Genomic DNA, 12881 nt, shown 5'->3' on the forward strand with positions numbered 1-12881 from the left:
ATTAATATTATTTATTAATACGTGAAGTCTTCAAAATATATTTTTATATAACGATTTGCATAGTCGGATATGTCTATAAATACCCTGCTTTTATGTGCAAGATGCATAGACCAAACGGGACATGCCAAAAAAACAGAACAACAACGGATTAGCGGAACCGTTGTTGTTGTTGCTTGTTGTTTTTCTGGAAGGCACGCGACTTTTTTCGTCTATTTCACTTGAGTTTACTTACGAGTTAGAAATACCCGCAATTAACGTAGTTAAATGAAATAAACCAGTGGTTTAAAAGTGATACCTAACCTATACGATTCCCAGGTAAGTCTTTCGCAGACCAATATTTATTTAAACAGTGAGAGTAAAAACAAGTTAATGTACATTAAAAAAATGGATAATACAAGATTCCCAAAAAAACACGTGGCGGAAAAAAATAGCTTTGAAAAATATAATTTTTTAACGTGAAAATAAATAAATAAACAAATGAATGAATCTGTGAAAAAATTTGAAAATCTTATTGAGTGCTAAGTTCCTAGGGACCAAAAATCAGAGATGTTATGTTTTTATAACTTATGTTTTTTTGTATTAATAACATTAAAGCACAATTTTTTTTTGTGTAAGTTATTAAACATGGCTATTTAAATACAAATTTCAAACATCTCTAATTTTCCGTCCCTGGAAAACTGGTATTTTTTTCCGCATCTGCAAAATAAATAAATGATTTAATAAATAATAAAAAAATACATGAATAATTTTTTACAACAAAATAAAATAAATCAAGTGACCGAAAACAAAAGTTTGCAAACAAGAAGAAGCTCAGACTACCCACATTTCGTCCGCGCTTTATTAAGTAAGTTTTTATTGAGGCTGAAAGTAACTATTGTTTGTAAGTTTAATTTTTAAAAGACTTCTGAGATTTTTACATTGAATGCCAAAGATAACATTTCATTTATTATAAATAAATCTTACAAATAACGATTACTTTCGGTCACTCGTTTTTATTCTCGTCTTGTTTTATTTTTAAAACTAATTTTTTTCTAGTACTAGATGCAATCGCCCTGGTGGAGCCGTCGGAGCCTCCCGAAAAGGCGCTGCAGAAGGCAATGCGGTGCGTTAAAAACTTGAGTTGTACCAAAAAAAAGGCAACACCGGCACCAGATGCTGAGGAGGAGGTGCCAGCGACCCCAAAAACACCGAAAACCCCCGAGCTCAAATTTTAAAATAAACAAATAAAAATAAAAATTACAACTGAAATTTTATTTGCTGCTAAGCGCTCAACGTGTGCTGAATGTGCGCTTTTTCGCTGCTTGAATGAGCGCTCAACATGTGCTGAATGTGTGCTTTTCCGCTGCTTAATCGAGAGCTCAACGTGTGCTGATTGTGTGCTTTTTCCGCTGCTTAATCGAGCGCTCAACATATGCTGAACGTGTGCTTTTTTTGCTGCTCAAAAAAGAGCTCAAAAAAGCGCTCAATGCGTGCTAGTTTTTGTGCACTGATGAACCCTAGGACATGCCTATGTTAATTTAAGCACTCAATTCCATACAAATTGTGCGCTCATTGAGCGCTCAGTGATGAACATTTTGCAGTGATTCAGTGCTCAATAAGCGCTGAATGGTACTGCAGGGATCCTACTAATGTAATTTCATCGACTAAGGCTCATGGATGTAATATCGACGTATATTTGTTAAACAAGTCAAACTTAAAAACTAAAATTAAAAAAGGCTAGTTTTCCCGCTGCCCGCTGTTTTCGATTGTTTTGCGTCGATTGACTCTGATAAATGCCAGATTTGCCGGTAAAAAAGTTGAATGGGCATCACTGCTCACTGAAGGCCAGCTGCCGCCGCTTCCCGCGCATTTTCTTCGACCCAGGTAGGTCGAAATCTGTTTGGCTTGCATTCCGTGTTTTCACTCGCCGAAAAACCTCCGTAGCAACACCATCCAGACAACGTGGAACTCCCGCAGAACCAAGGACCGGCATTATTTCCATTGTGAGTGCAAGAAACCATCGACGGCATCATCGGCGTCCCTAACCTTATATATTAAATACACATTTTTCCCAGTTTCGGAGACAAAAATTGTGAAAATACAAGATAAAATGCCGCGCAGAAAGGCCCTGACGAACAACAATAATGCCGGAGAGTCGGAGCAGCAGCCGCCAAAGGCGAAGCGAGCCAGGATCGCTTTTCATCTGGAGCTGCCCAAACGGAGGACCATTCTGGGCAACGTGCTGGTCTGCGGCAACGGGGATGTGGGACAGCTTGGTCTCGGCGAGGACATCCTGGAGCGCAAGCGTCTCAGCCCGGTGGCTGGAATCCCGGATCCCGTGGACATCTCCGCCGGTGGCATGCACAACCTTGTGCTGACCAAAACAGGAGACATCTACTCCTTTGGGTGCAATGATGAAGGAGCTCTGGGTCGCGACACCAGCGAGGATGGCAGCGAAGCCAAGCCAGGACAAATCGACTTGCCCGGCAAGGCTTTGTGCATTTCGGCGGGCGATTCTCATTCCGCTTGCCTGCTGGAGGATGGTCGCGTCTTCGCTTGGGGTTCGTTCAGGGACTCTCACGGCAACATGGGCCTTACCATCGATGGGAACAAGCGTACGCCCATCGATCTAATGGAGGGCACTGTCTGCTGCAGCATCGCCTCCGGCTCCGATCACCTGGTCATCCTGACCACCGCGGGCAAGGTCTTCACCGTGGGCTGTGCCGAGCAGGGCCAACTGGGCCGGCTCTCGGAACGTTCCATCTCCGGAGAGAGTAAGTCTTGGTCAATACGCTGACAAAGGCATCCTTACTAAACTATATCATTTTGTAGGTCGCCGTGGCAAGCGCGATTTGCTGCGGCCCACCCAGGTCTTCATCACGCGGGCCAAACCATTCGAGGCCATATGGGCCACCAACTACTGCACATTCATGCGTGAATCGCAGACGCAGGTCATCTGGGCTACGGGGTTGAACAATTTTAAGCAGCTGGCTCACGAGACGAAGGGCAAGGAGTTCGCACTGACGCCCATCAGGACTGAACTTAAGGATATCCAGCATATTGCCGGCGGACAGCATCACACTGTCGTCCTGACCACGGACCTCAAGTGCTCGGTGGTTGGTCGTCCGGAGTACGGACGCCTGGGCCTGGGGGATGTCAAGGATGTTGTGGAGAAGCCTGCGCTTGTGAAGAAGTTGACTGACCGGATTGTGGCCGTGGGCTGCGGCGAAATCTGTTCCTATGCCATCAGCGAGGATGGCAAACTGTATTCCTGGGGCTCCGGCGTCAACAATCAACTGGGCGTTGGCGATGGCGACGATGAACTCGAACCGGTCGTGGTCGTCAGCAAGAACACACAGAACAAGCACATGCTGCTCGCATCCGGCGGTGGCCAGCACGCAATCTTTTTGGTCCAGGCGGATAAACAGGAGCAGAAAGAGAATGTACCGGTGAAGGCTTCCGGCAGCAATAAAAAGGACAAGACACCTCCGCAGGATGATGCCGACAAGGAGGGCGAAAAGCCGGATAAGCTGGAGCAGAAGGAAAATGTGCCGGCGAAGGCGTCTGGCAGCAGCAGCAGCAGTAAAAAGAACAAGACTCCGCCGCAAGATGATGCCGTCGAGGAGGCTGAAGAGGAGCCCACTCCGGCTCCGACTCCCAAGAAGGCCAAGAAGCCGGCTGTTAAGCGAGGCGGCAAAAAGACATAAGAATAGGTATACAAACGCTGACTTTTCCCACTTTGTTTTTGGTCGCATTAAGTTACAAACCCGTACGCTTATCTAACGCTTAAGGATTCGTAAGATAGATCGGAAGTTTTGCCTATTATACGTTAATTGAATCCTGTTAAGTTCTTATAATTTTGATAAAGAGATGCCCGCTTAAATCTTACAAGTATGCCTAACGATAAAAACTTCTTTATCAACCCAACTAAATGTTTATTAATTACATTCGCTTGAAATACGAAGTCGTAGTAAATTTGTATTTCAACGCAAAATTAAACTAAAAGCCTATTTACACTAGGGTGAAGTTATGTGGTTATTGGCTTAATCCTGTGTTATTACAGGTTTTGCATATGCAACTAGAAGTGGGGAAAAGTAGGGTCTTGGTTAGTTGTTCGGTATTGGGATGGGATTAAATTCCGGTACTACTCAGAATTTATTATTTATATACTTTAAGCTAAATGAACACATTCAATATACCCAGTGCAAACACTTTTTTTTGGAGTAATCGGGATATTGCCTCTCTCGTTAGGTAACCCTACATAGTGTGACAAGGCTTTAATTGAGATTTATTTACAAACTAATCAACTTGAACCCGACATAAGACCATCGGTTGTTTGTTTAAATAATTTACAAATATATATCCTACTCACAGTGTACTAGAAATTCTTGGCTCAGGCGGGGAGGAATGGGAGCTAGCCGACAAAAAGCTACAAAGGGTTGGGCAGTAAGCATGGGATACCATTTACTTGAAACTCGAAACAATATCAAGAAACACGAAATTGTTACTCTTAACATAGATCTAAATATGTCTTTATAAATGTGTATATTTTAAGGGTGGCTCGATTCGTAGGGACACAAAATGGAAATATTTTCAAAAGCGAGGGTATATGTTCACAATTTGAAGAAACTAGTTATAATTTGATGTTTGCGTCTTCGTCCTCTTGGAAAGAAAAACCAGTCTAATTTCATGCAGGCCTTTGAAGTAGGTATAAAAGATTTAATATTTCCCTACTTGCACTGTAAAATACCTGGCAAGGGTCGAAATGGAGCTTAGACATACAGAATGGTATAAATTGCAATTTCTGGTGAACAAATCGAACCACCCTGGCTTATATAGGTGTGGGTTTTGGCTTGACTACGAGTAGTAACACGGCTGACGATTGCCTCTGCCTGAGTCGACTGTGGCTAGGGAGGTGGTGATGGTAGTGGTGGTGGTGCAGTTTCCGCCGTAGTTGCTGCCCAGGTAGAAGCTCACGAACAGGATGCCGCACAGCAGCGATAGCGAAAGGACGACGCGCACCAGCTTCCTTGCGAAGGCGATCAGTCCCAGCAGATGCCCGCCGGCAGCAACGCCGCCCAGCTGCCGGTCGCCGATGCCTTGGCAGCTGCGACACAGCTGCAGATGCGTCTGAATCAGAGCCTCAAGACACTCGCCGTCAATTTGGTCCATCGTATCGGCGCAATCCAGACCCATATCCATCAAATCAAAAGCACAAGCGCAGCTCTCCAGCTCTGGGCAGTCGCAGTCGTGATCGTTATTATTGTGGCCTTTGCGAGCGGCATCGTTCAGCTCCTGCCTGGTCAGATTACACGGTGAAAGTAAATATTATTTGCGCTTGGCGCACGAATACGCCGTCGCCTTGGGGCAGGTAGAGGCGTGGTGTCCCAACTGTTGGTACATTAGAAATCCGAAGCCCGCAAACAGCAGCAACAGTAGCGCCAGCGTCACGTATTGCAGATTCTGGGTGAACGCCAACTGGCGCTCCATCGCCGAGGCTGGGTCATGTCCCTGGAATTAGGATGCATTACTTAATATATTCAAGGCTTTAAATGCAGTAGGGGGACTCACCACAGCGGACTTCTTGCAGTCCACACTGGCCTTACTGGCCTTGGATGCGCAATCCGGTTGCGCTTTGGGTTTGTTCTCATCGAAGCGGCAGACCAACCGATGCTGCTCCACGTCCACCGCCGAGGGAGATTTGTTTCGCCACAGCTCGGCCACATCGGAGCCGCCACATTCACCGCCCGGCGCTAACATGGCCATCACCAGGAACTTGTCCTTGCTCTCGCCACTCAGCTGGTGCTCTGTCTTCAGCCATATATTAATGGAGGCCTCCTGGTTGGGTTGGATGATGCCGCAACGTGGTCGCACACGAAACTTCTCCGGCGATGTGGTTTGGATCTGCAAAGGTTGCGAAAGTTAGTCTGGAATGGAAGAGTCTGGACCTGTAGAGGATTCACCCACCTTGTAGGTCACAGCCGAGGTGGCTATCGACTTGAGGTTCAGCGTGGCCTCCGCATTCTTGGAATTAAAGTTGACAAACTCCTTGGGATTAATATGCAACATGCCTAATCAAGGAAAGCAATATAAGGGCCCCCTCTCGGTATTAGTAGGGACTTTTAGAATATTTTCAATTTTGGTGGGGACCAAAAAATTTTGTTTAATTGGGATAACGAATTAAAATGAGGCGACTTGATGCTACGATATGTGTATATTTGTGACATAATGAGCAGTGCAGATAGATAGATTTAGGGGTTTTTAAATAACTATGGGGTGATTTCTTACCCTCGGATGGAGTGTGCATCTCGTTGATGTTGGACTCCTTGAGGACCAAGGGAGCGGTATTGGCAAAGGTGACCTGTCGATTAAAGAGAACTCGTTCAAATGACCGTCTATTCTGGTGGGTAGAGGATAGTTTGGCGCCGCCCTCTTAATCAGCCCCCTCCGAACGTGCTTTTGGGTGCCATTTTCACAAGGGCCGCCCCACTATTCTTGGCCCCCTTGAGCTGGCATTATTGGCGAAGGTTCCACTTGTACCGGAGGTCGCTTGGTGAGTTGCTTTGATTTGGTTCTCAGCCGGATGTAGGTTGTCTGCTGCGGGTCTTTTAAATTTCGTATGCATTGCAATTACGAGTTTCATCTGGGTGTTTTATCCGCCCTTATCGCTGCCCTTCGGATGTAATCTCCAACTCACGTAATTGAAACGCCCGGGCTCAGACATCGGTCACATTAGTCAGATTCCGCAGATAGTTTATAACCGTGCTGCGACTTGAGATATAAAACATATAGCATATAGCCAAAGCCGGACTTTTAGACCCTTGGAGATTAGTTTTGCAGCCACCACAATAAAAACAGCTGGCAACCCTGAAACGGTGGATTACCCTGCTTCGCATTAGGGAATTCTCAAAACGCGTTAGCGCTTTAATTCCGTTTTGAATATTATTAAATGAACAAAAAGTTTTTCTCGTAAAAAGGGTTAGGCTCGCCTTTAAAACCGATATTATTCGGTTCAACTAGTTCGAAACTTCTTTAAAACGTTTTTTCATGATTTATACTGCACTTTTCCGTATTTTTTACCATTTAACGTTACACTTTTTAAAACTTTTAACTTGCCCTTTAATCTGGGCTTAAGCCTTCTGGAACCAGTTTACTGGTTCACTTTTACAGCTGAAACCTCAAACGGACACAAAACAACAAATTCTCTTTAATTTAAACTGAATAAACAACAGTTGTCATTTTAGCACAAAGACAAATATGCAAGGTGAAGTAATCGTCTAGTCAATTCGATCCGTTTCGGGTTTGTTGTTTTGTTGTGCTTTTGTTTGGGCTTCCACGTAACGCACACATGATCATGATCACAGACAGTCAACTTTCAGTATAATTAACCGGATAAAGTCTGATTAGCAGTAAATACTTGGGGTTTTCAAAGGTTTATTAACGATTTATTGGTTCTTGAAGGATTGACACAGATTTCTTGAGCACAATTCAATGAGTATGAAACACCTTACACAAAACACGTACTACGCACACACACATACCCTGGGCATTTTGTTCGAGGAATGAATATCAAATTGGTATAATAACAATGCAGCCTCAGCTTCCGCCCTCCGATTTCTCTTTTCTCCTTTGTCTCGCCGCTTATTTGTTAATATAAAATAACAATTAAAGATGGGAAATGTCCATGACGATTAGCACAAGTTTGGAACACAAACAACGAACGTAAAATGAGGTTGCTTTATGGGGTTTTAGTGAATAGTTCGCGCGAGTGTGGAAATTCAAGTGAATTAAATAAAAAGCACAACCGAAAAGCGATGAGCTTTTGGTTCTCCCGCTGCTCTCTCTTCGAGCTTTTTGCTCGATCAACTTCTTCCAGCTGTTGTTGCTTGGCCTGGCCCGGCTCGCAAAATGAACTGAAACTGTAAATGAAAGTGCCGTTGCATTAGATGATGACGTCGTGTGGGTGTGATAACAGAGAGTGGGTGTGCTGTTGTGGTTGTGTGTGGGTGTGTGCTCTCGAGTGGGTGTGGGTAAAATGCTAGAGTCGCCGGATAATATTCGCTCTGGGAATCATTTACACATACGATACAAGTACACACACACAGAACATGTTATAATCCCTGTGACAATGGGTGTTCTACTTTTTTCGGGTCAACGCTTCGGGCCTCGAACTGACCGCTAGCCACTGACCCAAGCCAGAAACCGAAAGTTTAGCAATATGTCAAATAAAAGACTATAAATAGCGGTCGTAATGTTCTGCCCACAGACTGCTGCGGGGGAAACGAGCAGATGCACTGAGAAAAAATCATCAAAGCGTGGAAAATGGTAAAATTAAAAATAAAATTGATATTCCATAGAAATAGAGCAATGTTTTTGTTAATGCATTTCCTGACTATCTGAGCATACACATACTGCACTACTATTTTCATGGTCGTAACTGTACATTAAAGAGAAAATAATGGGTTGAAAGCAACACCCATAATGTTAAAAAATCAAGACTTTAAAGTTTTCTAGTTTTTGATTGCTTTCTGAATACAACAATAATTACAACAATATCAAGAATACAGTTATTTTTAAAACCTGCCCTCAAAAGTATACAATTATTGTCACAAGTATATTAAAAGGATTTGAAAAGAAAATAGAGCCCCAAATGATATACAAATTTAACATGGACACATAATGAATATGAAAAGTATTACTAGTAATATAGTTCCGATTTCAAGTTTTTAAACTACAAATATTTTTTTTAATCTTTCGCTTTTAATCCCTGAGTGTAATGGGTCAGACCCTCGCTTAGGTAAGCTTAGTGGTCAGTTGGGGACTCACGCAGGACACGCAAACAGCGCACCCTAAATCAATACGTCCCAAGAATGTGAATCAATTATGGAGAGAGCGCCGTAAGGTGGCTCGCGTGAGGTTTCGAAAAAAGCAATTAGGCGACCAAGGGACCGAAGGACCGACTCCTTCCGGGTGCAGCCATGTCACAAGGAACACGCCCCACAGCCGAATACCGCTCGAGATTTGTTCTGTTGTTGGTGGTGTCCTGGCAATAGTATTTGTATCTCCCACCCGAACCCCCTAACTCACCTTCTTGTCCACGTCCGCGAACTGCTCATCATCGCCGGCATTGGCAGCCAGTGGCTTGGATGTAACCTGTTTGGCCTCCGGCACGAAGCTAAATTCGTAGATATCCTCGCCACCCCAGATGGCCAGGCTTTTGTCCTTGGTAATGTACTGGCCAATGTCCTTTTTCGATATCATTTTCAAAATCTCGACCGCTTTTGGTGGCAGCAGGGCCTTAATGACCTTAAAAGCAGCTGGGAAAGGGGATATAGAAAAGGTCATGGTCACGGTTAGTGGTTAATGGTAGGTAGGCAAAAATCAATTGGCAAAGTCAATACAAAAGGGTTTTAGAATTGAACAAGTTTTAGGTCAGATATCGCACAAGGTATTGTCAGTAATTGGATTTTATGTATAAGGAATATTTATTTGCTCCTTACCATTTAGCACCCAGGCCAGCTCATATACCAAAATGTAATTCAGGGTATTGGGATAGTACAGCTTAAATGTCTCCACAATGCGCCTAACAAAGTCCAGATCCATGGTGGCCAATCCCGTCCCAGCCATGTCGAAGAATATGGTCAGTTGGGTCAGGTGTTGCTGTCTCTGGGTTCTCTCCACCCAGTACACTACGATACGGATCAGCTCATCCAGATTTTTGGACTTACTATGCAGCTTAACGCGGAATATCAACAGGGGTTTTCCATCCACATCGTTGCTGTGCACAAAAATCGATCCCTCATTCAAATACTCTTGGTTCAACTGGCTTGGCTCGAGGTCATTGGCCCCATAGGACTGGCGCCAGACACAGGTCTCCCATAACTTGTTGAAGGACGCCTCCATGTCGAGATCATGCATTTCCAGGAATCTCTGCAGCCAAAGATGATCGTTGCGAATGCGATCAATATCGGTTGGATGGAAGGGTGCTGGCAGCGGATCATGTAAGATAATAAAGATACATATTATTGGAATCTTATCTGTCTTAACGAGATAGGTCAGTGTGCATAAGTAATACCATTCTGCCTAAGTTACAATACAATCTGTCACGAACTGTTATTTCTTATCTCTGCTCTTTTGGTGTTTAGCCATGCAATTTTTTTTTCTAATCTCTGTTTACTTAAGAGGTGCCAGAATTTAAATTCCGAGAAGATAAGAAATAGGTTTTGATAACAACATGGAGTAAAATTGTTGGCTAAGGTGTGTTGTAAAGTTCTTTTTAAAAGAAATGTAGAACCAACATTTAAAAATTTAAAAACTCATAAGTTAATATAATAATCGGTTTGGATTAAACTTTGGCCCCAGCTCAGCTACTTAACCTTTTGTCACTGATTGTCAGTAGTACGGAAGTCCATATACTATATGCCATTTCTATATATAGCTCTTTAGGTAGCTCAGGTCTCAAGTTCAAAGCTTTCATTCGAGTGCACTTGAGTCGTTTGGCTAGGTAGGGCTGTTTAATTTATTCACTCACTAATTGGAGAATTTGCACTACAAATAAGCCAAACCGAATGAATCATATAAACAAACTATTAACAGAACACTGCTATATTTCTACTCCTTATCGACTAAAACTATGGGATTATACGTGGCCATAAACTGAAACACACACAATTTATTAGACTCTCCAGCTAACGACCGTTGCACTTTGTATCCGTCGAGTGTTTTGGATTATCTCACCTGCTGGGGGTGATGAGGCATATTTGCTGTTGAATCTTTCCCGTAGCTCCTCAATTTGCTGGGATGTCGTCTCCTTGACCTTGATGCCCATGCTGCCAGCTAGTTTTAGCACTCGTTCTCAACAAGAATTGTGGGCAGACTAAACATCGAAGTACAATTCCAATCGAAGGGCCTAGTACTGTGTTCCTATCGCTCCACTCCTAATCAGAAATCCACTTTCACTGCGATAAGATTTGATTGACTCGAAGCACAGGTAAAGGTACAAAAGGCAGGTTGTACAGCGGGAATTAGCGAGCTATCCAAGTGCGTTCCACGAGCGTGTGCGGCTAACTGAATAATCGACTAACGGTGTCGACAGCGGCTATTCACGATCGGGGGATATAGATACATATATCGCCGCGATCGTTGGCAGTCGGCTGGCGTGCGGATCGAATGTGGAGCACCTGGTTCTCCGCGGTACTATAATGGGCCTCCCAAAAGGGCAATCCACCCACCCGCCTACTGCTGCAATGGAACGTGATCGTGTGGGAGATACCACCTGCATTACAATTACCTCCAAATACTTGGTTGGGAAGTAAGTACTACCGAAAGCTTTGGAAGCTTTTCGCTGGAGTGCTCAAACAAACGGCGAATTCCGGTCAATAAATATCGTATTATTATTTACACTATCATACAAAGTTGAAGGCAATTTTAGGCAAATTTATAAACGTATTCATCATTGCCGCCCCAAATTTTCAGGCAGTTGTCCTTATCCACATACTGGACGATGTCCTTCTTGGAGGTCACTTTCAGGATCTTTAGAGCTTTCTCGGGCAGGAACGTCTTGACAATTTTAAAGGCAGCTAATAACAAAAAAGAAACAAATTATGATTATAATTACTAAAAACGATGACAGAAAACATACCATTTAACAAGAAAGGCAATTCATGCACCAGTATATAGTTAAGAATGTATGGATATTTGGTCTCAAACACTCCAATAATACTCTTGATGAAGTCCAGGTCCAAGTTGCTCAGACCGCTGCCAGTCATATCCATAAAAAGGGTAACCTTTTCCACTTTGCTGTCACTCTGAAGTCGTTCAATCCAGAAAACAAGAATACGCAGGAGATCCTCCTGTTTTCGGCTCTTCGAGTGCTTGTTAATGGTGAGGATCAGCAAGGGGTTTCCGTCTTTGTCCTTGTTGTGGACATAGACAGAGCCATCGTTGAGGTATTCCTGGTTCAAGTTCGACTCGCTTAAGTCATATACTCCAAAGCTCTGGCGCCAGGCGAGGTTATCCCACAACCTAGTGATGCATTTCTCTACATCAAGGTCATATGCCTCCAACAGTTTAGAGATCCAAAGGTCACTATCGGTAATGCGCTTAAGATCGGTGGGATGGAAAGGCACTGTTTCGGAATTATACGTTTATAAATCAGATTAGATGTGATTGATTTTATTGCCTTAGCTTACCTGCTGGGGGCTCCTTTTCTAGCTTCTCAAGAATGCTAGTCTTGACTTGGCTAATCTGCTCGGCGGTGGGCTCCTGATCGGAAGGCATGTTGCTATTTGGATTCACTTAGACCAACTGAAGTATCCCCTGCAGTGGGACTTCAATTTATATCAATTCCTTATCTACCCCTTCACTATTTGAAAAGTTTTTTCCGAGTTCTGGGAGGAAGTTTGTATATTCTTAATCTGGGAGCTGGATGTCTGGACAGCGAGCGGGCTAATCAACGACTGACAGCCAACTCTGCCCCAAACGCTCAACGTTTCGCTTGCCGAGAGCGTTTTTATTTGTTCTCCAATTGTGCTCTGTTTTCCGGACGATCATGTAAATGACTCAATGCGGGTGGGGGCAAAGGCAAAGACAACCGCACTGCCGCCCGTTCTTTAATCAATATAAAAAAAAAACAAAAACACATTACCCGCAGATCAATCCGGGGGGTAAAACGAAGGGGACCCAGTCAATTGCGATAAGCGGAATAAACTCGGGAACTGGTAATGTTTATGGTTCGTGCAGGCGACTCTTCGGGAATTCGGTCTTTATAGGTCTTCCTGTGGTTTTCTTTGCGATTTATATGAGGTCTCCACTGACTTCCTACATGATATATATATATATTGGTTGGGGGTGTGGAAATTCTTTGTGGCTTGTCTTGATTCGATATAGTAAGCTTAGTCTAC

At 43.7% G+C, this 12881-nt stretch overlaps 3 protein-coding genes across 3 annotated transcripts; 1 reads left to right on the forward strand and 2 right to left on the reverse strand.

Moving 5' to 3' along the window:
- The first annotated feature begins 1771 nt into the window (after positions 1-1771).
- Positions 1772-3870, forward strand: Rcc1 (Regulator of chromosome condensation 1). Its single transcript, XM_017076581.4, has 4 exons — positions 1772-1863; positions 1924-1982; positions 2055-2753; positions 2812-3870. Exons 3-4 carry the CDS (start codon positions 2090-2092, stop codon positions 3684-3686), a joined length of 1539 nt encoding a protein of 512 aa, XP_016932070.3. The 5' UTR covers positions 1772-1863; positions 1924-1982; positions 2055-2089; the 3' UTR covers positions 3687-3870.
- A 548-nt stretch (positions 3871-4418) lies between these two features.
- Positions 4419-11153, reverse strand: LOC108011446 (motile sperm domain-containing protein 2). Its single transcript, XM_017076582.4, is given in 7 exon segments — positions 4419-5490; positions 5551-5883; positions 5947-6050; positions 6268-6340; positions 9067-9296; positions 9480-9965; positions 10717-11153. Coding segments are annotated over 7 exon segments (1971 nt in total). The 5' UTR covers positions 10808-11153; the 3' UTR covers positions 4419-4836.
- Positions 11154-11348: 195 nt separating this feature from the next.
- On the reverse strand, positions 11349-12437 carry LOC108011419 (motile sperm domain-containing protein 2). Its single transcript, XM_036816429.3, has 3 exons — positions 12171-12437; positions 11621-12106; positions 11349-11558 (listed from the first exon to the last, which is right to left on the reverse strand). Exons 1-3 carry the CDS (start codon positions 12256-12258, stop codon positions 11407-11409), a joined length of 726 nt encoding a protein of 241 aa, XP_036672324.3. The 5' UTR covers positions 12259-12437; the 3' UTR covers positions 11349-11406.
- Positions 12438-12881: the final 444 nt, after the last annotated feature.

Source organism: Drosophila suzukii, chromosome 3 (genome assembly GCF_043229965.1).
Source record: "Drosophila suzukii chromosome 3, CBGP_Dsuzu_IsoJpt1.0, whole genome shotgun sequence".
Taxonomy (NCBI): Eukaryota; Metazoa; Arthropoda; class Insecta; order Diptera; family Drosophilidae; genus Drosophila; species Drosophila suzukii.

Coding starts and splice junctions, on each gene's coding strand:
- LOC108011419 (XM_036816429.3), bottom strand. CDS start 12,258: ATGCCTTCCGATCAGGAGCCCACCGCCGAGCAGATTAGCCAAGTCAAG. Junction 12,107..12,170: donor AGAAAAGGAGCCCCCAGCAG/GTAAGCTAAGGC, acceptor ATTCCGAAACAG/TGCCTTTCCATCCCACCGAT. Junction 11,559..11,620: donor ATTGCCTTTCTTGTTAAATG/GTATGTTTTCTG, acceptor TTTTGTTATTAG/CTGCCTTTAAAATTGTCAAG.
- Rcc1 (XM_017076581.4), top strand. CDS start 2,090: ATGCCGCGCAGAAAGGCCCTGACGAACAACAATAATGCCGGAGAGTCG. Junction 2,754..2,811: donor ACGTTCCATCTCCGGAGAGA/GTAAGTCTTGGT, acceptor ATCATTTTGTAG/GTCGCCGTGGCAAGCGCGAT.